Genomic DNA, 26311 nt, shown 5'->3' with positions numbered 1-26311 from the left:
CACGGCCCCAGTGCGAGGACAGTCCCAGGATGGGGTGGAACTGCTCCACTGATCTGCTGCTGCTGCATTAATCCTCCAGCACTGGGAATATCTTCATCAACAGGTGCCTCACCCACCTGCTCCAAGCCTTTTGGCCTTTACCCAGCATGACAGGACTTGGATAGGGCACAGTTTAGATGGAGGCAGCACCAAGCCCCTAAGCCCAGGTCGTGGGAGGGCTTTGTGAAAAGTCACTGAAAATTCATTACCAATCATATCCAGAGGTCGTTACTTCCCCTGACAACCTTTCCAGTCTATTTTGTGGCTTCCCGTATTCCTGATTGCACTCAAGGGATTTGAAGGGGGAGGCTGGAGGAGAGCAGTGAAGTGCCAGTGGGCCATTGGCAGAGGTGGGGCAGGAAGGACCGTGTGGCCAAGGATGGTGAGGGCGCTTGGCATATGCCCAGAGCAAGAAAATAAAGAGACAGCAAACAACGACCGAGAAGGCCTAACGGGGACTTGTTTTACTCTTTGACATGCTACCAGCAGTTTTTAATCTCAGAAAACCCAAATTAAAAAAAAAGAAAAGAAGAAAATTAATAAAAGAAAAAAATTACAATGATTAAAGATATGACATGTGAAACACTATACTCAAATCATCCATGTGTCGTCGGCTACTTTATACAGTAGGCACAAAACAGACCTAGAATCACCTGCAACAAATGTCAACCAGTGCTGTTCTTGCCCCTAAACAAGTACCACCAGCCTGATTTTTCTAGACAGCCACAGCTGCATAACCTTTGTGCTTAAATTTCTCAGCTTAGGCCTCCTTTCTTCGGCATTGCTCACCCATGCTGTAAAGGAGTGGAGACTCATACTGAAGACATTAATGGAGAGAGGAACAACAACGACAAAAAAAGAGAGATTAATTGTACAGTACATACATACAGTATCTTCTAAATCGTGATCAGTTGTTTATTGGTTGGCAAACAAGCTTCACTTTTACAACAAATATTAGTAATGAGGTCATTCAACTGCTGAGACCGTACAAAATGGATCATAAATTAAAAAAAAAAAAAAAAAAAAAAAAAAGAGAAAAAGAAGAAGAATTCATATTCCGTGCTGCTAATTTACCTCCAGAAAGCCTATGTTACTTAAAAATCCGGTCAAATAAATAAATTTCCTGTTAGGAAAAATAATGAACAGAGGACTTTTTTTCTCTTTTTTTTAATTAAAAATCACCGCAAAGTACTTTTTAGCTCACTACGTGTCAATCTATTTTCTTCTTAACCACTGCAGTACAAGTGCCTAAACCGAGGACCAGACTGAGCCGAGAAGGCCCTCTGCTCCTCCAGGGAAATGGCAGTCTCCTGTAGAACCCCCACTACAACTACAAAACCTCTCCTCAGTCCCTGGATGCGACCCGAGGGCCTGGCTGAGGGGCTGTCGGCCAGAGATGCTCCACAGGATTATTGTCACCATCGGGTTGTGCACTGACAATGAGGAAGTTTGCCCTGCTCTAGTCTGCCAAAAGGTCTGCTGGCAACATGCCAGCTGAAAAAGGTTATACAGCGAGGAAATTAAAAGACTGCCTTGGCTGAAAAGAAATGGTGATGGTGTTACTAAAAATAGTCCTTAGAAAGTGATGTTTGGGGTTTTGTTTTTTTGCCCAGTGAGTTTTTTTTACTGGGATGGGAAGGGGACAGAGGGAAGGAGCAGTCGACGAGGCAAAACAAAATTAAAAAAAAAAAAAAAAAGGAAGGAGTTATGAAAACCCTTGCTCCTACTGGTAGACAAACTTACAAGACCAGCACAACAGAAAAAAGTTCTTATTTTTTTTTCCACTACATTAACAGGGACGCAAGTTCTGGAGGAACAGAAAGCAGACTATATGTGCAATGCTAGTATCTGTACATTACATAGAAATTGTTCGCTTCTCTTTTTCTGCCATTAGTTTTTATCATCCGTTAATACAGCAAAATGTAAAATATGCCTTTAGCACAGGATTCTAGGATTCCCTTCCGTCTCATTAAATTTGTTTACGTTTTGTTTGCTCCCACAGCAAAGGGCGCTGCAGTGAAACCAAGTTGTGAGTGACCATAACCCATGGTGTGATCTGGATTGGTAAGAAAGAGTTTTGCTAGCTTGTTTTACGCAGCGCTCCCACCTAGATGCGTCATCGCTACTAGTTTCAAATGCACATTTTTGGCCTTTTATTTATTTTTTTTTTCCCTCTTAAATCAGGTCCTTGGTATTAAGAGCAACACAGCATCAAGGATTGTTTAAACAAACACGGCATAACTTGAGAAGGCCACGAAGTGTGCCGTTATCTATCTCTTTCATTAACATAATGAAGTCTGTCTGGAGGGAAGAAGGATGGGAAGATAAGGGGGCACAGCAGTTACTGTCCTCTCCAGGCCGGCCTAAAAATTCCAGTAAAAAAAGTCTGAGAATTTCCTTTTGAACAGCATGAAGATTTAGGAGTACACACAATATTACCACTGTTTGGATTAACTCAGAACAGTAAACCGAGTGTTACGGAGAGGCTTTTAGTTGTCTCTTTGCTTAATTTTTGCTGAATCTTCTATAGACTAGTGACCAAGTGAGCGGGTCCTTTTGCATTGCCGTCCGGAGAGGTTCCCTCTTTGTTTGGCGGGACTATAAAACCATCGCTGCTGCCTCGACCTAGCTGGTAGTAAGTGTGTAGCTGATGGACGTGGTTCCTGGAGCCAAGATTGGGCATGCTTTTGTAGTAAACGTCGTCGGCATCGCCACCGCCGCTTTTCGCTGGTGGAGGATCGGTCTGGGTGCTGGCGGTGACGCTTTCTGTCATGGGCATGCCAGCCAGCGCAGGCATGCTGGTGTAGAGAGAATCCCTGTTGGGTGACTGCAGGTCGTCCGTGTGCTCGTTGGTCAGCAAAGGGAAAAAGCTCTCGCTGTTGTCTTGCGGGATGCGACGCCGACTGTAGAGGTGGGGCTGGTGGTTGTCCGCCGAGTACACCCGGGGAGGCAGCAGCGGGGCGTCCGACTCCTCGTGGATGAGCTCCAGGCCCAGGCTCTCCTCGTGGGTGAAGGAGGTGGCGTCATCCAGCACGATGGCATCGTCCTCGCTCCCGCCGCCCACGCTGTTGACGAGTTTGTTCATCAAGTTGCGGCTCTGCTCGCTGGAGCGCTCATGGTTGTTCAGGTAGGAAGGGATGTAGTTGGAGGTGAGTTCCTTCAGGATCTTTTTCTCGAGGGCGTTCTCCGTGTGGTTGTACCCACGGTCAAGGATTTGCACGCAGTTGCTGAGGTACTCGCCGCTGGCGATGCTGTAGCTGTTGCCGTGATTACCATTCAGTGGTAGAGTATCCGTGACACTTGTATCCCTGGCATTGTTCAGAAGCCCCTCTGAAAAACATTACACAAGAGAGGGTGACTTGTACAAACAGGACACTCATGCGGGATGTGCACATTCAAACCCCCTTCCTAGGCTGCCGCAGCTGCCGGGATGGGGCAGCAAGGAGAGCGTTGCGGCCAAAATGGGAGGGTGCAGCTTCATCTAACCAGCTGGTGGTCCAGGGCTTCCCAACAAAAAAAATGGAAAGCACTGTCAAGTGTGTGACTTGATGTGGCAACATCCAGCTGGAAGGATAACCTCTCCTGGCCAGCATTCTCCTACAGCTCTTGTACTCTATGTATTCCTGAGGGAGCTGAAAAATTCATGACCCTGGGCTGGTCACAACTGCCCTGGCCCTAGGAACTTTGGAGGAAGGGGGCAATTCCTCCCAGCTGAGGAAAAAATATTTGCAGCCCAGGCTAATCACTACCAAAACTTTGTTTGGGAGTATATCCTTTCTAGAGAAAAAAATGTCTGCTCTCCCCTTTCGCTGGGCAGGTTGTCAGGATAAAGACATAAGGACTGAATGGCAGGATTCAGGGAGTTGCAAGGGGGAGGCACAAAGTGCTTCCTGGCTCAGGATTTTCTGGAACAAGGCTAAATGCCCTACCTCTTCTGGCTTAAGGGCACAACCAAAATTATTTACTCCACACTGGCCAGGTGGGGATTTTCTAAAACAATTGATGTTGGAGGCAGCTGTTCTGGGGTCTTGTGAAGGCTTTAAAATTGCTCCTATTCCACCTGCGAAGTTAAAGCAGTGGGTTCAGCAGAGGGTACAGCAAGTACCATTACTGCCATGGTAAAGGTGGGGTCATGGGAACCTGAGAGTAGTAGCAGGGTCTCGGGGTGTCCCCGCTCTGCCTATTGCGTCTCTACAGGTGTCTCAGTGCTGACAGCATGAGGCTGGAGCTCAGCTGTTTCCCAAAGCACTACGGGAGATGGCAGGGAAGTGCTTTGAGAGCAATGCCAGCATGGGTGGGAAAGGGAGAAGAAAATCAGCCCCAGCAGTTAAGCCACCATGCTTTCTTTTTTGGGATCACTGGTCTCCTTGGAAGGAGAACAGGCATGGGGATGCATGAAATAACTTATTGACCTCTCAGCTAAGGGCTTCAGGCATTGCCAAAAACTGGCAAGCAACTCCCAGCAAGGCACAGTGGATCAGAGAAGCCATTAAACTGACAATTTCAGATGAACAGTTGCTCATACCATGCTTAGTACATGGCATGTGTACCTTCTGAAAATACAGGATTCAGTCTATATCTGCGATGGAGTAGTTGCTGTATGTCAAGGGCTGGATAGCGCTACTGAAGGCTTCTTCTTGCTTTTGAATGAAATGCCCCAAATGTGTCGGTCACCTTTTGGGTTTCTGAAGCTTAGAGGGTGCTGTTGTATCCTGGGTTCCCCAGCAAATGAGGGAGCTATGCCAAAAGATCAACTAGCCATCACAGACATAGAGCAAAGCCGTTGATTTTCACGGTGAAAGCTCTCCAACCGAGTCACGATGCTTGGGGAGAAATGAAAAGTGAGCATTTTTGGGGGAGGGCTGTATGTAATGGGTGACAGGTACAACAGCATCTGTTTGATGGTTATGCTGAGTAAGGTATGCATTGAGGCACTGAGCACTGTGCTCCTGCTGCCAATGCATAGATCTGGGGTTTGGTGCAGAAATAAAATGGGAGGCATTGCAGGTGAGAACAGAGTGGAGGCTGCAATGAAACACACCATATAAAAATGCCATGACCTCGCAAATAAAAACATGAAATTGGAGAAAAAAAAAAAGCATAAAAAGCATACACAACTAAACGAGAAACTATGCTGGGTAAACGATATCACAAAAATGAGAAATAAACAAAGGAAGCATCATCTAATCTCATCTATATATATATATATGTACACATACATATATATATACATACATACATTCACACGCATACACATATATATACATGTCTATTCATAGTCTTTTGATTTCAAAACTGTGAGATTAATTTCCTTTATTAACTACATCATCTATATGTGATGCAATAAAAGTGAACTAAAAAAAATTACATTTGATATGCAATGTTTAGCTTTACTCCCATACTTGTCTCTCTGTAGGGCTCTAAACGACAGCATGAAGAAAAGGAAAGAAAAAACAACAAGTAAGCTTACAGCGACAGTAGGAGAAACATGAGTAAAAAGCAAATTGATGATATGCAGAAAAGAGAGTTAACGGAAATAATTTCCACTGCCCAGAATACATGAATTTGTTACAAGGTTTATTTCAGGTTAAAAATATTGACATTTTAGACAGAAAAAAAAATATTTTACGCGCAATAGTCAATAGTCTACATTTTTATTTAAAAAAATTATCACATTTAAACTGTTTTCCAAAGCCATTATAAAATGTTCAGCGTGCAACACAAATGAAGAAATAATGCCAGGAAATTTAAGAAAAGTCTAAAGCTGGTAACGGTCATGCTTGAAAAGACAGGCACTGTCAATGTTACTTCCAAAGTCTTAAAATGAATGGCTTTACTTACTGTTAGGTATAATAACCCCTGGTAGCTGAAACTGAATTCTGTTTCCTTGCTAAAAATGTTTTGCCGTCCATCTTTTGCAACAGTGCTTTGTAAGAGTATGACTTTGCTCATCATGGGGCTGCTGGCATTTTACAAACTTTGGCCAGTCTGATTTTTACTTTAACCAAACATATGGCAAACTACATGGACTTGGCAAAAAAAGAAACAAACAAAAAAAAAGAGGAATAGTAGTTTGAATAATGACACTGCTAAAGGAAACTATTAAGAAAGGCTTAAAACAAGAAAAGTCAGAGAACAAGATGAAGAGCCAGTGATAATGCTCAGCTTCCCACTCCTCAGCTGTCTGTTGGATTTTAAGTATACAGCTTGCTAATGGTCATTAATGCTTGTGGACACCTTCTCTCAAAATTAATTCTGACCAAAGGTGTTGGGATGTTTTCCTGCTTTGGAGAGACTGAGCCAGCGTATGTCCCTCAGCTTCCAATGACAGTGAGCACTTGGCCCCTCACCTACCTCCTCCTCCCTCTACACTCTGTGTCCTATCAAGGAATTGTTTATGTCACTGGAATTTGGCCTTTTATGGTCTGATTCCCCACCTCTTTTCAAGGGTAATTTTTAGAACTTCCTGTCCCTGGTGATTGCCTGCCACAGATGTGGCAGCTTTGGCTTAAGCAGAGACAGTATTTTAAAAGATGTATCTGGGGAGGGGAAAAGAAACAGGTGGACCAGATCAGTCCCTTGTTCCTTAGGGTGTCCTGCCCCATCCATGGCCAGCACCAGAAGTGGTAAATGAATGTGCAAAAAAAAAAAGTCACGGCCTTAGTGATGTGGAATGAGTTAGTTGGATGCTGTTAGCTTACAATGCCTCACTGCACGCCAGCCACAGCCAAGGCACACCCAGAGATGATGACAGCATCTACTGTTACAATGCACTCTCCTGGCTTTAGCATTCCTGCTGGTGCAGCATCCCCAGAGGGTCACCAAGACCACTAGGCCTGGTTGGTTTTTCTACCCTTCATTTCTGCCACAGGATCTCCTAATATTCACAGTTTGTAATTGTCCAGGGACCTAAACCAGTTTGAAAACTAATAGCTATAGCAGTCCTGTGGTCATTAATTAACTCACAGCCTCCTGAAAACAATGGGTTAGGTTCTGCTCCTTCTGAAGTCAATGGCAAAGCTCCAGGAGCTTAAATGGGACCAGGGTGGTCCCATTCTCTTTCTTCACCTCCCATGGATGAAGCCTGGACAGGTTTCTCTGTTACTTATCTAACTGTGTTGAACAGAATAGCACTTGCAAAAAAATTATGCTGTTTTTGTGTAATAACATTCTGTTAGCTCAGGTAACTGTATCAGATTCTAGTATTAAAAATTTGAAGACCATAAAATTATTAAAATAAATGTAACACACATTTATGCCCATATTGCCTGGGCAGAAGCACCCAGACCTGAACATCAGGATTCCTCTTAAGGTGAATGCTGACCCAGCATTACCTGTTGCCATTTGATTTAAAAGACTCCCATACCTCAAGGTTATCATGCGAGAAACTAGTCAGAACATCAAAGCTCATTTCCACATTTGCAGTACACTGAAAATCTTAAAATTCAGAGCATTTCATGTTTAACAGCAGCCCCTTTTCAAAAAAGCATTCTTGGAAACAAATTTATTGCACAAAGTTAGCATAGTTTAGGAAATTAATAAACAGGAAAAAGGTCAAACACATGTGCTTTCTTTGTGCTTTGAATGCAAATGCCCTACTGATACAGTTCAACATCTATTTCTGTTATAAACAACATGCTGCCAGAGTACAAAGGGGGCTTTCTTGCTTGCATTATAACCATCTGTCCTGGGTTGACTACTCTGAACCAGGACACCATCATTATTTTCCCTCTCTTAGATATCCTTTACTGGGAAGTGATGCCTTCATTGAGAGCGGAGAGCTGACAGAGTGCTGGCACACTTGCACTGGAATGCAGTGCTACTCTGCAGTGATTCAGCCACCTTACAAGGAAGACCAAAAAAACCTCCCATGGAAAGGGCAGAGCAGGATGGAGCCACAAAGAGACAGGAGCTGTCAGAGCTCCACACTCCCCATCTCCTCCTCAAGCCCTACTTAAACACATCTGCCTCTCCCTCACAGAAGCACCAGGACATCAGCTTACAAACATTGTCCCCTCCCACAGAAGCCAGAGCAGAGACAAACATGTAGGTGACAAGAGAGTGATTTCCATAGCAGAAACCTCCATTAGGTACAACTGACTCTGCCTGTCTCTTTTCTGTTGCCAAAAGGAGGATATCAAATATTATCTAGATTCACTACACCTTCTTTCGATTATTTTTTCCCCCTAACAACACAGATAAAATGTATAAATGCAAACGGCAAAACATTTCTTATCTCAGCTCTGCTCTTTGGAGCTGGCCTACAATTCTTGCTTCAAGTGTCATTTTTCTTAAGAGATCAAGGGCAGTTTTATTTTGCATTTTACTCCCTGTGCAAACCAGCGCACTGCTGGCCACATTTCTGCAGGCCATTTCAAATGAGAGCAGCTTTGGTGGCAAAGGCCAGTTTAGCTTCACTTACCTTCAGTGGTGTTCCTGTTTCTGAAATGAATGGTTTAACAAGGAAATGCGCTGACAACAAAGAGAGGAATGGATGTGTCTGACAAAACACACACACACACACAAGTCCAAAACAATACAAAAGCAAGGAGACTGAAAAAAAAAATCAAAATCAAAATACTGTGAATGCTTTGAGTAAAACTGACAAAAGTCTTTCAAAGTGAATTGGATTGCTCATGGAAAAATAGCATCTGGAAGATGGAAAGATGCATTGAAATGAAAGGGAGGAGAGAGGATCTTTTTTTTGTGCCCAGTTCCAAAAAAAAAAGTGTGTGTGCGTGGGGAGAGAAAAAGTAAAAGGAAGAAAAAAAAGAAAGAAATGGGCCAAAATAAGCCACAGAAAATGGAATTCTCACTAGAAAAATTAGAGAGAAACTCCAGCACACCTTGTGCGTTGTACATGCTGACAGAAGGGTTGTTATAGACCGCCGATTCCCCGAGCAATGTATTATAAGGGTTGTTAGTGCCATGAGGACGAAGCAGAGCATTGGTTATAAGATGATTAGCCATGGCTCCTGGAGCAGCCCGATAGAAAGACAGAGAAAAAAAACAACAAAAAAGGTCAATCAGGCAAATGTGGTATTAAAAAAAAGGGAAAAAGAACATTCAGAATGACAACAGTTGAAATAGTCCTGATTACAAGCAGCCAGCTAATTAGACTCGGAAAACTGTATGCCACTAAAGCAGAACAGATGTTACTGACGATGCACAAATCCAAACCAACGCAAAAGAAAATGTATCAGAAAGCGGATAAGCTACATTTATGGTGGTTCCCCAGTTGCTCGGAGTGTAAGCAAGGCTGCGCCCACATGCTTGCTACAAAGAAAGAAAGGAAGATGGCAGCCTACACAATGTGGGGGGAAAAACTCTCCGGAAAGTGCCAAATGAATAAAAAAAATATATACATAATGACTAACAGACAACAGCACATTCAACTCCCACTATGTGCTAGGATCTCTTTTGCCAGACCTTCGCAACACATCTAAATCAAAAAAGCAGAATTGAAGAGAAAGGATGGAGAATGCAGCCTCTCCAAAGGCTCTCAGCATTTCTCAGACAGCAGCTGTTTCTCATGTCTAAGAGGGCAAGTTTCACTTCAGCTGCTTCTCTGATATCACCATCAAGAGCATCCACAACCACCTGAATCCATCCTGGAAGGTGAGAGCACTACAGCTCTGCCAGGCATTTCTATCAGGAACGAGAGTGGCCATGAAGTGCATGTCGCAAGGCTTTCTGTGTGCCCCACAAACACCTTGTTTCACCACTCCAGCACCTCTTCGCTGCTGTTTCCAAGCACTCAGCCAACAGTTGTCCTTTGATCTTTGGTTTATCCCTTGGAGATGCAGCCTCTGGACCTGTGCTTTTTGGGATCATCATGGCTTGGCAGGTGGCTGCAATTCCTATTGCAGGCATCAATCCAGCAAGCAAAGTCTCCCCCTACCTTTCAGCTGACCTACAGGATGAAAAACCCTTAAACCCTTGCTCTGAACCTCGTCTAATCTACAGAGACATGACAGAATAAAAAAAACATGCCCTTCAGGGCCATTCCTACTAAGTTCTAGAGCAGGAAGGATGTCCATGGTTTTTAACCTCCAGGACTAAACTGTAAAGACAAAACCTTTCCACCAGGAAAGTAAGTCATCGGGGGGCAACTAGAGCTAGTAAGCACAGGACTGTCAGAGGGCTCAGATGACCTGGCTGTCACCAACATTTGATAGCCTCAACCCAAAGAAGTAACTGAAAAGCCAATCCTCAAAACCAGGAACCCTTTCAGGAATGCTTTTACCAGTGTCTGAGGCATGGAGACCCCATTTGCCTCTTTTAGGTGTGGAGGTGGCCGGCCCTGTGCTGAGGTGAAGGCTGTCTTTGTGGGGCATGTAGGGCACTGGGTACAATCACTTTGGATGGAGTTGCTGAGGATATATAAGCCCTGAGGACCTCTGGCTAGTAGAAATCCCCTTAGCAGGGAGTTCTCTGAAAGCTCACACCTACTTATTATTTACAGAAAGGCAAAAACTGGCCAAACCTCAGGCTAGGTGGAGGCTGCCGTGCTTGTATGCAGGCCTGGGATGAAATTTCCCCATGTCTCTGCAGGTAGAGGAGGGAGCAGACAGTTTCTTGCCTCTCCCCCATCATCCCCCAGCACTTCCCAGCCCCAGGCGTATGGCATTAGCAGGTCACTGAATTGGTCTTTTGAGCACAGGACAAAGTAGAAGGCAGTGTTTTATGGGGGCTGCATGCCAGGGAGGCTCCTCGACACATGCAGCTGGAAAAAAACAACTTGTTTTCTCTCACCTGATATTTTTGTCTATGCTGATGGAAAGCAAGATGAGCTGCTGTGTTTGAAAATAAGGAAACAAAGCTGTCTCCTGTAAGAAAACATTATATGAACGCTTAACTAAGTAACCTTGAATGTAACTAATAGGTAAACGAGTCAATTCTTTCTTTCTGGTAATGTGTTTTCTCTCAATCTCACATTCATCTGGGATGAGGGACTGTAGGAACAATTTCTCTTCTTGCGCTAGTTTTATACCAGTAAGCACTAAGGCCATTAAAATTGTTTCTGCTTTCATCCCACTTTTAATCAAGTCAGGCCATAAAAGATTCAAAAAGGGGCTCACTTTTATACAAGTAATGAGAAAGTCCAGAGTTAATGTCAGCCATAAACTCAGAAGTGATATAAACCTCCCATCTGAGATTTAACCCAATCTCCAACTCAGTCCCTATGAGAATTGATATGAAAAATATATCCATGGTGGGCTTTTGAGCAGTTTAGCTCGAGGTGTCTTTAAATGCCAACTGCTAGAAATACATCCATGGCCTGATCTTGTCTAGTGAGCCCCAGCAGGCAGGAACAAGCTGATCCCACCATGGCTGGGCAGGAGAAGCTGTTTTTGCATGGGGGATGCTTCGGACTGGGACAAGAAAGAAGGGATCTGTGTAAGCACTTAAATGTAGGTTTTGCTTGCTTACATTTGCCAACGTGGTGGGCTCTGGAATGAGCTGAATTCACACAAATATGGCTCTTTCAGACAACTTTTAATACATATCCATGATTCTAACTACAAACTTCGCAAAAAAAAGTTGAAAATACAGAATAAGTAAGTAATTTTTGCTCTCATGTGTGTAAAAGATAGGGCTTGGTACTACAGCCACCCATTCCTGTATGCAGCAACGGAGCAAAAATACTCCATCTTCTGCTTTCCTCTCTCTAGATTTCTTAAAGATTTTAATTTACTGTTCAAAGATTTAATTTACTGTTCAAAATGCCACTTTCAGGGGCAGTGCTGAGTAAGTCTCCTGGTGCAAATCCAAAACAAACCCTCTAGCTAACATGTTCAGATATCTTTCAATACTTTCAGAGACCAAGCACTCTGCAGCTTAGGTTCCTACCATGATGAACTGTCAAACTTCTTACTCTGTGCAGGACACAATAAAAGTAACTTTGGCATCTTAAATACAAAATTCCATGTACCCTGTATTCATAAATTTGGGTTCTTGTTTCTTACTACCTGCTCTTGAGTTGCAAAATTCCCAGCCTAAAAGGGTGCTGAGAGAAGATTGCATCCAAGGTCCAAAAAGCCCACAGTTAAAGCTTTTGATAAAACAGTAATACACCAAAAAAAACCCCCAAAACAAAACAAAACAAAAAAAAAACCAACAAAAGCCCAGCAAACCTCTCATTATTTGGTTTCTCTTTCCCAGGAGAAAAAATGAAAAATGTAATACCAGACATACATTTAAGTATCATCCTGGCTTTTTCATACAACTTTATCATTGCTATAGCAACCAACGGGACTATTAGGAAGAGCGGATTAGGGCTGCAGATGAGGCAGGAGCAGAAGGAGCAGGTAGACTATGGAACTATGACCTCATTTGCATGAAAATAGCCTTGGTAATAGAAAGCCAACAAAACCCCAATAAAGCAGGCACGGGATCATAGCAGCCTGCTCTCCCAAAACACCATGGGGGACAGCAAGGAGGGTTATTCTGCAGTCCTGTGCGCAGGTGTGCGTCACTGGGGCTGCAATTACAAAGGTCACTGCACGTCCAGGGGCCCAAAAACCAGAAAGATCAGGGCTGCAAGTGCCTGTTGACCACCTGGAATCTCCTCCCTGTCAGAGCACTCTTGGGAAGGGAACCCTGGCAGCTGTCAGGCCTGGCATTGGTGATGTGCCTAATGTCTTCAGCAGGCAGCAGTAATCATCACTTACTTTTATTTGTTCACTTACTGCTGGATCCTCAGCTCTCAGCATCTGTGGTGCAACACAGACCCCTCCCAGCAAACCCCATGGCTCTGTGTCATCCTTGCTTTCCTACATTCCAGCAATAGCAGCCCCTATATGAATCCCTCCTTTGCCATCTGCTGCACCACCTAAGCCCGGCCCACAGCCACCACTCTTTATTTAGTTAGGGAAACTGCCTCCTATCCAGCTGTGCTGAATCGCCTCCAGTTCTGCTAGTCAAAGGCACCCCACTGAAAGCAAATGCATTCTGTCTCCAAACCCCTATCATGCTGTATACGTGTGGGGGCATGGAAAAAAGATGGGTTCAAACCCATAGGTTCACCTTTTTTTACAGCATGATGATATCATCACAACCAGCAAACATTTAACAGCAGAACTCACACCTCTACAAAAATGGTCCCTGCAATCACATTGGTCCAACTGCAGTCCCAAGTCTCCTTGTTTCCACTGGTATTCAACCAGAGTTCAGAGCAAAACACAACTACCAGGTCAGCTCTAATATCCAAAATTACATTTAAATTTAGATTTCTGGAAAGGCCAGTGCTCAGTTCAAGGCTTCCTGAGGCTAGATTTCCTCAAGTGAAGGATTTGCAGGCTGTGATCACAAGTAGAAAGAAATGATGGTCTTTCAGAAGGCAAGTATTTGCTGGGTAAGATGCAGATGCTCCTGCTCCTCTCACAGCACCAGTGATCCTCATGATCCAAGCACCACAGGTCCAGCTGTACTGGATTTAAAAGGCCAGAAGAAGCCATGGCCTGTGCTCAGGGTGCAGGGGGAGATCTGGGGGGTTGCACTTTTGACTTACAAACTAAGAAAAACTGTTAGGAAAACCGACCAGGACAAAGAAGATAAAAATCCCACAAGTTTTAACATCACTGTAACCAGACACAAAGGATTCAGATAGCGACACTTAGCTGCTTTCTGTGGCTATGAAAGTAGGTATTATTTTAATGACAGTATGCAACCAAATGGAACCTTTTTCTTTCCTTTCTAAGGCAGAAATTGATGTCTTTGATGCAGGACAACATTGAATGCAGAGATAATTTTTGGAAGAGACATGTGTAATGACTGTATGGGAAAACTGCACCTTGTTAAACACAAGTGTGGTTTATTCACTCACTGAAAGCAAGGGATGAAAATTATGATGAGAAGCACATGTTGCCAGACTCTAGACTGCATCACTCAGGAATAAAATTCAAAAAATTTCTTGTGGGCAGCTGGCTGACAAAGCCACACAGGTTACCTTGAATCATCTGCATAGTCTACCCAGCTGGAAGGGAAATGGATTCAACTGCTCCTCCAGATTTTCTGAATAATACTGTTACTCACCACGGCTCTGCCTGGCTGAAAGGGTTTGAGCAGCACTGCAGGGATCATCTGTCTGCACAGGCAACACCACCACCATGTATATTCCTTGACTTCTGCTCTTTTCAATTTCATACCGAAATATTTTTGGTATGTGCATTTTAGCAGGGGATTGGAGAGACTCCCCCACTGCTGAGCAGATGTGACAGAAGAGCAGTTTTGCTGAGAAAGGAGAATGGACCAGCTTACAAATTTATTTGGGTGAACTCTTCAATGCTTTAAAAATGTCCATACAAAATCAGTATTTTCCAAATTAAATGTTTTCACTTTTTGTTCCAGAAGAGTGGCTGGTATAAAAGCTGACTTTGACTTTTTGTATTATTTCAACTTTTTATTAGAGTAGAAACAGAAATAATTTATAAAAAGCACATCTGCGTCATAACAAAATGTTTCATTGCCTCTGACCCAGCAATTCCAAAATGTAGATTTTCTTGGGCTTTTTTTGTTTGTTTCAGGAGGAATTACATGTACTGCTGTGTTTTCAATCAATCTCAGTCCTGTTTCCTCCCAGTTTTGCCAGCAATATGGCTCCCTTTCCACTAGGTAAGGGCACAGTGCTGTACTCCTGGCTGTTCTGACCCCTGGAACACCCAACTTATGTTGTGGTTCACATCCACCATAAACCAGGTCCCTCAGCTTCTTGCACGTCATGTCTTTGACTTCAGACTGCCCTGCAGGGACAAGTGACAGCCAGGGAGAACATGGACCATTCCCTGAAGGTAGAACAGTTCCTGAGCTATCAGGGGACATGATTTAGCTTGGATACAAATGATGTGGTAAGAGCTCAGTCTTCCTCTAAGTGTCCACTAAAACAACCCCATAACACACTCTGCCTTACCCAAAGTGCAGTGAATAGCTCAGACTCGAGTGTTACTGGAATGGCCTCTCTGCAGTGATTTCAGTTTGTAAATTCTGGCTGGTTTTATACTTCACTCACTATTAACTTATTCCAGTTTGCTCCCAGGGAAACAAAAGTAGGTTTTTAGGAGTCAAAACTCTAGTTTTCTTTGAGACTTTCCTTACCAGCACTGTGCTCTTTTCTACAGGTAGAGCTTTCAAGTATTTAATGAATCCTGGTCTTCCATGTGTTCAAAATCTGTTCTAACAATAAATGCAATTATGACAAGCAAATTTACACATATTTGCTGGAGGACAACAGGTATTTTCAGTATTTTTCCAACTTCCTTCCAACAAATGCTCTGACATTTAGATTTATCAAGCTCTGTTCTTATCATAGCCAACAGGATTCAGTTAATAAACTTCAATAAACTTCCCTATTAAATTTCTCTCAAATAGGTTTGTTGTCACTTGCAGCATCTAATCTATTCATTGTGAAGCTATTAATACTGACTGCAGTGAAATGGAGTTTCAGCAAATGAGGTTGTTAAGCTCTGGGCCATCTTCTGCCACATGAAACATCCCATGCTTTTATGCAGAGACAGGGGAGTGAAAGTATTTCTTTGTCTCCTTTTCCCCTTCCTTTCTTTGGCAATGATTTCAGATGACAAACCTTTGCTGGATTATAATCTGCAGGCCATTTTCAAAACACACAGCTAGTCCACATCCATTTATAAGTATTTGCTCACTTGTTAATAACTTTTTCACTGCTTGGAGCAGAAACATTGTTCCAGGATGGGACATTTCTTTATACCACCACTACCCCTCATGAGGGTTTACACCACATTGTATCTCAACTATACAAACATGCATTATCCCTAATTGTTCCTGTTCATGATTACTTCTCACTAAACCTGAGGCCTCACCCAAGATGTGCAGAGAGCCCTGCCTGTGGTGAAAACTGGACCATGCTTCCAGGAATCTACAAAAGCAGCTATGCTTTCTTCCTGCCTCCTTCACAGTCACCATATTAAGCCTGCTCTGCAGCAATACTCTGCCAGATCTAATACTCCCCAAAGCCTGCTCTGATTTCAGAAATTGCCTTGCCCTTACTTTTCCTCTTTAAAGCTGATCCACCTAATGACTGAACTTCCAATTATATGGCTGTCAATCCTAAAATCAAAGCCAGTTCATAATATCTCCCAGAGGAAGAATGTCATGTCACTCACTGAAATCACTGCAACAAATCTCAGCTAACTCAGTCCCAGGCAGCAGAGAGGCAAAATAAACCAGGAGAATATCAACAATGGGATTAATTTTGCACATAGGCAGAAATAAGAGTTAAACTCCCTAAGTTTTGATCCTTGATGCAGAAAATCATAATTTTTCTAGCATAAAATGTACAGCTGATTGAGAAGGGGGGGGGGTGGGAAAAAGAAACACCAGAACCAATTTGCTAGTCCAAAAGGCTGATGACTTTCCCTTACAATGAGAAAATATTCCTCTGCTGTCACCTACTTGGAACTTCTCTTTACTTCATATGTGATTATCAGGATGGGTCATTTTGAGGCCAGTTGCTGACATTTAGCCAAACCAACAGTTGCTTAACAGGGTTGCAGACATTTCTGGCTTACAAACAGCAATCCCTTGTGACAGAACTGGTGCAATGGCACGTGGATTACTCCCTCCAAATACACCCTCCATCTGGGCAGTGGGTCCCAGGAAGGGGTATCCATGGGGTCAGGGGAGGGTAAGTGTGTATGTAGGAGTCACAACAGGGAATGGAAGAAGAAGAAGGGCGGGGAGGGGCAGGGGTGAAACCAAAGAGCTTCATTAGGAAAATGCCTAACGGTGGTGGGGAGATGGAGAGGTAAAGGAACAGCCTCCTGCAGTGGGTAGACTGGAAGTTTTGAAGTTCTGATATAAATGGACTATGCTATTTCTTTTGCAGGCTGTCCCTGGAGGTGTGAGCACTAATACAAGCACCCCGGGTGCTGGGACAGTGAGCACCCTTGAACACCAATCTGCCCAGTGAAGAGTAGGACTTGAGCAGCTGTGGATGGATGAGATGCTGGAAAACAGGCCACAGGCTGCCTTTGGATTAGCAGGGAAGTGTTGTCAGGGATTCTACCCTGCTTCTTACCCCCTGATTTCCACCAAACAACATGCACCTCCAAAAACCCCTTTCTCAAGTAGCAGCCTTGACTTAAAAAAAAAAATTAGAAACTGAGCATCTAATCATATTCCAGAGGGGGAAGAGACTGGCACTGCTGCTGCTGTTTGTGGCTAAACCAGAGACCTTCAGGCTGCAAGACTGATGGACCCCTTGAAACACATAAATTTCCCAGGACTAAGGGCTTTGCAATGTGAAGGGTGATGCCCAAGGGCAAGGACTGCTGCATCCCTCAGGTTCATGCAGCAGGTTGCCCCTGCCAACTCAGCAATGGTCAGCACAGACAACATTAGGCACTGACACCTCTCAGCACTCTGCACAAAGGGACAGGTTGGGGGGAGAGTGCCTTGTTTTAGAGTTGAAGCAATGACAGTGAGGAAGTGAGATTTGCACATGGACAGATGATGGTCTCTGAATGGCCACTGAGGCTGCTGTCCCTGCCAAAGGCCACCACAGGTTCAGCTTTGAGAATTCCTCTGCATTTACATCCATCAAACCCTGAGCATGACTGAAAACCCAGCTGTGCAGTGATGGTACTCACAAGACCAGAGTGTCTGCAGAAGATGGACACTTTTCTTTAGCCCAATTGTTTTTGAGTTGTTAAGTGCTCAGAAACCAAGAATAATGTGCATTTTTATATCCATGAATATTTTGGTGAGTTCCTTTCAGGTATCTACAGATGCATTCAGGAACAAGGAGAGCAACTGCAGGCACCTTGGACATCCTGTGAGTCCTCTGGACTAAAACTGCTTACCCAAAAACCACAACTGGAACAAGAAATAATGGGGAGAAAAGTGACCATTAACACTGCTGCCAACATGCTTGTTCATATCACCCACAACTCATTAATTTAAAATGTCTAAGTCCCCACACCCTAAAATGATCTCTCTGAAAGAAATTACAAGAGTAACAGGAGAAACTGGGGCACTGTTTGCTGCCAACTGTAAAAAAAATACAACAAATGCAAAGAAAATTGAGGAAGTATCTATTCTCTAATATCTTCAAGCCACAAGAAAAGCCATAGGTGTTAAAGTACGTAAAAGGTGTGTAGACAGACTGTGATGGATCATTTGGTGGTGTCCTCTGAATATCCTATCAAGATGAGCAGAGGCACTTCCACCTCTCCTAGAACTTGGCTATTTGTTTTACATGCAACATAAATTGAGCAGAAATCTCTGTCACACTGGTCACATGAATCCATCAAGGAGCAAACAAGCATCTTGAGAAAGGCTGATGCATGACAACCCTAGCACTTCCACTGTCCAAATTTCCACCTTCTCTCTGCTTTATCTAGGCAGCAAAAGGTCAGCACTGGCAAATGGGTTATAATGAGCAGCAATCACACTTTGAAGTGTACCAAGCATGGGGTTTGAGATCCCTGGGGAATCCAAATTCTGCTCCTTTCTTTTTTTTTTTTTTTCTTTCTTTTTTCTTTTCCTTCCTCCCCTGCTTGCCGGTGCTTTTTACCACACCAAATTCCACCTTGTTTTCACTGCTGTATTGGCCAGTTATGTCCACACCATGGCACCCACCACCCCTGCAGACAGCTAAACTGAAACTTCTTGATCTTGCAGCACTGAGACACATTCAGCAGCCCTCATCTCTCAGCAGAAAGGGCAGATTTGGTGACCAAAACCTGACTTATTGCACTGTCTCAGGGCTAACCTATACCTCCTGTCTTCCAGAGTGACAGCCTCCTACCAAAGGAAGAATTTAACCTCCTACCGGTGTTTTCTAAATAACTGCTTCTGAAAAATGCAGGAAAGTAAATCCACCTGAAAACAATTCTGCAACACACACAGCTGTCCCTGCTGAATTCACAGTGCAGATACGATTTCAGCCTGGAAGTCACAGCTTAATTATATTTTTGGGTGGGTGGAAGGAATTTGATGGGAGATTTCATTTAGGAAACAATCAGGTCTCGGTTGGGCTAGAAATCAGGATATTAATGTTCTTCATTTTAATTTTCCTCTCTGACTCAGATTCCCACTGTTTGAATTTGAGCTCAATTTGTTCTGTTCATTATGAAGAAATCCACATGAATTTGACATTAAACTGCTTACCTCTGAAAACAGTAGCAATAATTTCCCTTTTTCCTGTGTGTGTTTCAGATTAAGTCTTTGTGGTTGACATAAAAACACAGAGGAGAAATAATAAAGCAAAGGGAAATCAAGTATTTATTCTGGAACGCTACCCAGAAGAGGAAACATGCAACAGCACTTATGCATTGGGAAGAAAAAGCAAGGGGGAGTGACAAACAGTACCCTCATTTCCATATCCCATTTCAGCCCATTTGCATGGCAGCAGACAGGGAATGAACACAGCTTTCCTAGTCTGTTGTGCAAATACTGGGGATCCGAGGGCTTTGCGATGACCCTGATGGGGTTTGCTGGCAAGGGCCTTCTCCCTCATGAATGGACCCTTAGGGCCACAAGGATGAATTTGTGTTCAAGACTTACCATCCTTCAGGAAGAGCTGCCAGGGGTCCTGAGCTCCCATCTGCAACAGCTTTTGAGGTCCTTACGACCCCCACCATAGGCCTTGGTCATCTCAATGAGATCCACCAGGAAGCCACAGCCCTGCTGGCCCTGGGCACCCAGCCCTTGCCTTGTGTCTGCCACCTGCCTGGATCTTGGACCTGCCTTGTAGCTCACTTTCCAGCCCTTTCTCTGCCAGTATCTCCTGGTGGTCTGGACCAGGTTCATCCTCTCACCTTGTCCAGGGCTCCTGCCTTAATGCCCTGTGGCACAATGGACAATCACTGAGGGTTTGGGCTGTGCTTGACTCTCCCTCAGCTCCCAGGTGCTGTCCCTCATGACACAACTCTGCTCTTACAGCTCCCTGCTGTTTCTTTTCTTTCACACGACTGGAGCAGCAGGAAGTGCCTCCAGGGCACCTCCATGGATGAGGGTGGTGGGGATGGTGAGCAGTACTTTGGGGGTGGACGGACATAAAGCATACATAATCTCCAAAAGACAAGAGTGTACATACTCCTGTTTCTATACCAGGACTGCTATTGGGATAAACTATTAAATTTGCTGTCTAGTTTATAAACTAAGAGTCAGTGCATTACAGCAGGAGAACAGCACTTGACCCAACAAAACACACTTCTGGAGCAGTTTCTATTCTCTTTGAAATCTGGTGGCTTTACCCCTAGCCCAGTTATTTCTCTGAAGAGGGAAAAACTACTATGTGCTAACTTGAGTTGATATACACAACTCTATCTGAGCATTTTCCTTTTACAAAACACTGCCTTGCACCAGTGACACAGTCCTTTGTCTCTGCTGCTCTTGAGCCTCACCAAAACAAGGAACAGGCCCTTCTTGAACAGATAACTTCCACTTTTCCTCTGAAAAAAACCAATCACACCACCATTTCCCTTCCCCCAGCTTGAAAACCTGAAGAGTAACAAAGTACCACATAGTTCATAAAGATTTTTTCCTCACCCAGTTGTCTCATATCCAAAGGGAGACAGTAATTACTGTATTGCCTCTCACCTAAGACATGGATAAAAATAGGCTGGTGTCACATTGCTGTTTCGTGCTATGACTGCTTGTTTGCAAGGCTGGCTGAGCTATCCCAGAGCTTTCTGACATTAACACTCCAAAGGTGCCCACAGACCCATCCCTCATGATCCTGAGGTGGTCAGCTGGATGCACCCAAAGCTCAGGCAAGCTCTGTTGCTTCTCCTTCATACATTCCACTTTTGAGCCTGCAAAGCACTCAACTCCAGCAAACAGTCCATCCTACAGGCACTCTTTTTGCACTACTTTTCCAGCACTGCATCCAAATGCCTGCATTAAGATCACACACCAAACACTCTGCAGGCAAAGGGAAACTTCTTTTTCCTACTTATGAGGTAATCAGCTTGGTTCAGCTTTTACACCTCTGAAGTTTTCAGCACTAGGAAAATAAATGTAGAGCACAGGTTGGATGTGAAATACACAGAAAAACTATGCAGCCAGACCCAGGGTGTGAAAAATTGGACAGAGTTGCAGAGTGGGAATGCAAGAAGCAGGATTCCCCCTGGATCCTGAAACTGAGACCATGATCATGGGCTGGACAGGCATGCTCTGCATTCAACAGTAAAAAAGGAAACCCAAAGCCAGTTTCTCTTCCCTTCCTCCTGATTTCAGTGGTATAACAACCCCAAATTCACATCACTACAAAGCCATAATGAGCAGCAAGGGGAAACAAAGGCAGACATACTTTTTATTAATCAATAATTAGATTCTATCTTCAGGAAATAATCTGAAATAGTCTTATATGCCTTAGGACAGAATAAAGTTTTCATGACAGACCACATTACATCAGGCATATTTGGGGTTATGCCTGAAACTCCTGGTGTGATAAATTCAAATAAGTAACATTATGGTCAATTACCTTGGCAGGGAGAGGGGGGAATAGAAGATAAAAGAGAATATGAAGCTGAAAGAGCCATAAGCAGTGTGTTACCTGCTAAATCAGAAAAGGACATAGCTGTATGTCTAAAGGAGGCATGCACTAACTCAGATACCATATTCCAGACTGATGCCCAGGAGGTTCATGAAAGAAGAAGGGATGAGATTTCATACAGAAATCATAGAGGAAATATGGATAGCTAGAGCACTCTTTCCTGGGATGTTACCATGTGGCAGGAGGCTGTGAATATGATGAATGGTATCAGGGAAAAACCAGCCTTCAATGAGATAGTACCCCAGTTAGAGGGCTAGTTTCTGCTTCCCCAGCAGCAATGTGAAAACTCAGTGCTGGCCCAGGACATGGAGAAGTGGAGTTAAGCTCCAAGACCTGGATGCTAGGACAATTCTGGAGACAAAGGATCATTTTCTTCCTGTTTTAGAACACAGATTGATCTCTGAAGGCTCTGGGGAAAATGCCAGCACACATAGAATGTTTAACTTGGGATATTACAGATAATTTTGTGCAAAAGGTGTCTAGGCAGGGAGGGCTGGAGTGGGAGTTTTGAACAGGAACGGGACCCTGTTGTGTCAACCTCAGGCAAGGAAGGCTACTGACCATACAGTTCAAGGCTCACATTTGAATCCTCTGAGTCTTAATAGCATGCTTGTAAATAAAACAGTAATGAAACAGCTCCTTTAAAAATGAATATATATGTAAATATTGAGAGTAAGACAAGAACTGTGAAAAACACAGAGCCCCACTGCTCTGTTCTGGCTGCCGTTCTTTGGAGAGTTTTCCCTGTGGAAAGCCGTAAGACCACGAATGTTGCTTTTCAGCTGAAATAAACAGGATAAAGGGAGAAATACCTGGAGAGAATACTATTGATGTCAGGTGTTTTTCCATGTGGAACTGACCACCTGCTGCTTTGGAGATACCATCTCCCATAGACATATTTTTAACCTCCATTTCACAAATACTTCTGTTTACCAGACAAAATCCCCCAAAACCCAGCAACAACAAATATTGTGGCTGCCTGTGTAAAAAAGAGGGAGGATGACTGTAGAACTGTAAAACTTACTCAAGTCACTTCAGCGTTCCACCTAAAAGGCTTCCCTTCTAAGACACTTATCAGGCCGTTTCTGTAGCCAGTAGAGAGATTCAGGCCCTTCAGGTGATCTACCTCATCCAGTGTTACACAAGGAAAATATCTGGAGGAAACCAGCTTTGAAGATGCTTCCCCTGCCAGTTCATTTCCCAACTGACCTTTAAATAACAGGCACATATTGTAACAGGCTCTCACCACACTGGGATGAATATTGTCCACTTGAAACCTCTTCACTTGTCCCAGTTGACAGACATACTCACCTCTTGGCACAGAAAAAAGTGCACAACCAAAAAAGGAGAGATACCTTTCTTTTGGTAACAAGGCCAGGAGATCCCGTTTGCTAAAACATACCCCTTGGTAACCTCAGCTGCATCAGAGAGCAAATTCAACTTCTGTGCTAACTAGAGGAGCAAACATTTCATGCATAACACATTTTGGTTTGCCACTGACAGGGAGCAGTGGGATGGATGGTTGAGGAAAACAGTGGAACCTTTTTGTGACAACCAATTCCCCCCTCCATTAGACCCAAACTGCTGCTCTGCAGTCTTTAATGCAGAGACAGAGAGAGATATGAGGGCAATGTATGTGGATAAATCAGGCATTTGCAGTAATGGAATGTTATAGTCAACTTTATTTATGAATCTTCAGTGCAAAGGGAAAATATCCTAGCACAAAAAAAGACCAGTGAGTTGAAGAACACTACAGCTCCATGTAACACTGCCTTCCCCTTTTGCACTGATTTGGGCAGTGTGTATAATGCTCAGAGAACAGAATAATGTACCCCTAGTTCCCCCACCACTCAGCACTCAATATTACTCAGCATAGTCAAAATCCTTCAAGCCTATCCTCAGGCAAAACTCACCCCAAAATCAGTGGGAATTCTGTGAGAATAAAGACTGAATAGGAACCAAAGTCCCAACTCAATTCTCAGTAGAGCTTTGCAGACCAACCATCAGGACTGGAAATATGTTTGATTTTCATCATCATGAGAGAACAGCTAGGCCCAGTAATCCCAATTCTACCGTCTCTTAATTTCAACATCAACTGGACAGATAACACAAAACAGAGTTTGGCATCTGGTTGCTCAGGGTTAATTCATAAAGTAGCTGTATTGAAGAGAAAGGAAACAACCTCTGAGGCTCTTTTTCTGGTATTCTGTTACCGCCGCTTTCCTACAACTCCCTGGAAAACACTTGGTTTAAAAAAGCTGTTCATATTTCTCCTTGTGCCAGACACCACATTTTGTTTGGCATATACATTTCTGATAGCCTTTCCTCCACAGATGTCTATAAAGTTCACATCAGTCAGTTCTTCAAACTAGGTATATTAACACCAACACAGACAATTTTGTTCCAAGCACAGTTTTTCCTTACGTCTATGTTCTGCTGTTCACTTTTGCTTCTGTAAAGATGACAGTATTGCTACATATGCAGGACAATCAGGACTCCTGTGATGCTTAACACAGGCTGTACAGTGCTGTAATGGCCCATTTTCACTGTCAGCAACGAGGCCTGACACATCAGCAGCTTCTGGCACTAGCAGCTTTCTGAGGGAAAGGGGAGATTTCAACGTAATTTCATTTCTCTCTTTCACTTTTTTAACTTCCTTCCAGAAATGACAATTCTTGAAAATGCACGTGTAGAAATAAAGAAAGAAAAGAAATAGAAGGCAACAACCACCATAACATCTCCTCCCATTTATCACTGTAGCATTTCTTGGGTGGTAGAACAGGGTCCAGTGATGTTTGGGGTGAGGAGGAAAAGGCAGGGGGCAAAGAGGCAACATATTTCAGACTCCTTAAAGCCATCAGAAGAGTTAGAGATATGAAAAACCATTTATAATTACCTCTGTTGAGTGAAGCTGAACTGTTTATATCTCCAGTAATAAAGGAAGACTCGGACTGCTTTCGAACTGTGTCATTCCACATCCTACGAATCCGGCTCTGAAGAGGGATTGAAGCACAGCAGGCAGTGAATTTTTAGCAGTTGTAGAGAGGTTTCTTTCTGCCTCACTAAGGATGGCTACTGGCATGTCTAGCTCAGGATGAGACTTGCTTCTAGCCAGCTGTAAGCAAGCAGTTGCTGTTCTGTTGTAACCTGCCTCATGCATGCCAGACCCTGCCAGACTTACTTCGCAACACAAATGCCTAGCTCAAAGAAAAAGTGTATAATTGAATTGCTTACATCTTAATTAAAAAAAAAAATCATGCATAAGAGAAACTCAGACCCCATGCCAGCTGCAGGTTTACCAATATAGCACCAAATAATGGAAAAATAACCCACACACAGAAACACGTGTGCTTCTCATACTCAGACAACTTGTTTCTTATTTTTTGTGAAGAGCAACAGAAGACTTGATTTGTATCTTGGTGTCCCTGCATGAACAGAAGTTTTCTATAGCTATTTTCCATCTTGGGGATTTTAGGGGGGCAAAAAAATTCCCCACAAATGAATGACTTCTGTTCCCATACTGAAAAATCTGTGATGCTTTTGCCATCTGTGGTATAACTTCTGCTACTGGCAAAAGTGTCCTGAATATGTTGGCCTTCTTTTTTGTTCCTCAAATATGCTGTGAAGTATCTGCCTCTGTGGCATTTACATCACTGTCTCACTCCTCCCCAACCAGACCTTGCAAAATATAAAAAAATCAGGCAAAATGCATCTTGTGAGCAGTTCAATCCCAATCCCTGCATGAAGGTGACTGGAGAAACTTCCCAGGTGTCCCAGGGAAACTCTCCCTCACCTCACATCTGTGACTCTGATGGACATTTTCCCTGGCTGTGTGAAAGTGATGGTAGGTGGTCTGGGGGACTAGTAAGCCTTTTTCCCCATTGTGACAGACGAAATTTTTCTTAAGTGCCAAAAATCCAGTGGTTTCCATAGTGAGATTTTAGCCATGAGAAATTTACCAAGACCTAATCATATGGTCCCAGACTGAAAAGTCCTAGATTACTCATTAACCATGGAATAACAACATCTCCTAATAATGCATTAGCCCTCTATAAATGGAAGTACCATGTGACATGAGGCCCATGATCTTTTACAGTAATTATTTTTACCTGGGCATTTAATTTATTGTATTTCTCTGACATGATCCATTGTAGATTAATTATACTGCTTTCTATGTGCTTCTCAGAGAATAAAGGGATCTTTGAAGCTTTTCCTCCTCGTGGTCTTCTCTATTTAAAGTTAGGAGCCAATGCTTTCAACAACTCAGGCTGATCTCCATCTATTCTCCATCACCTGTATGAGGTTTCTCCTGGCTACAATAGGCCTTTAGAACTTCTGCAGGCAAAATAATCTTCCTTGGTGCCTCAGACCTCACCTGCTACAAGGGGATTGCTGCCAGAAGGGTCAGCTCACCCTCAAAAGGGCTTGTTCTCTTGTGCTTGGACTGGTGAGACGGGGGGACCATTGAAGTCAACCCTTCTTGGGGAGGAGGGCACCAGCACAGCAGCTAAGGTTTGTAACACCAGAGGCTTTCAAATCAGCCACCTAAATGCTGCTGGATATTTTGAATTTTGGACATTACTGGGGTTTGATGACCTGCTGGAGAGAGGTTCTATATTCTATTGCTTTTATTTGCTCTGCATAGCTACCAGACCTTTGAAAACACCAAAGCAGAGCTTTTGGATGACATCTTGGAAACCATTGCGAATAAATAATGATTTGCTCCAAGACATA

At 43.5% G+C, this 26311-nt stretch overlaps 1 protein-coding gene across 15 annotated transcripts in view; it reads right to left on the bottom strand.

Annotated features, from left to right (window-relative positions):
- The window catches only part of ADGRL3 (adhesion G protein-coupled receptor L3), a 494343-nt gene that overhangs the window by 9184 nt on the left and 458848 nt on the right, over positions 1-26311 (bottom strand). For 7 of the 15 annotated variants that reach the window (XM_036381482.2, XM_054514768.1, XM_036381481.2 and 4 more), the window contains 3 exons: positions 24474-24570; positions 8886-9014; positions 480-3369 (listed from right to left, as the gene is read on the bottom strand). In XM_036381482.2, coding sequence (XP_036237375.1) covers positions 2564-3369; positions 8886-9014; positions 24474-24570 — 1032 coding nt within the window. In that variant the 3' untranslated portion in view covers positions 480-2563. Of the gene's footprint in view, positions 1-479; positions 3370-5407; positions 5460-8885; positions 9015-24473; positions 24571-26311 lie in introns of those variants that run through there. The other 8 variants (XM_036381490.2, XM_054514770.1, XM_036381491.1 and 5 more) reach the window with 4 other exon arrangements.

This window comes from Molothrus ater, chromosome 4 (assembly GCF_012460135.2).
Source record: "Molothrus ater isolate BHLD 08-10-18 breed brown headed cowbird chromosome 4, BPBGC_Mater_1.1, whole genome shotgun sequence".
Lineage (NCBI taxonomy): Eukaryota > Metazoa > Chordata > Aves > Passeriformes > Icteridae > Molothrus > Molothrus ater.
Note: the sequence above shows the minus strand (reverse complement) of the source record. Positions and strands in the feature narration are given on the sequence as shown.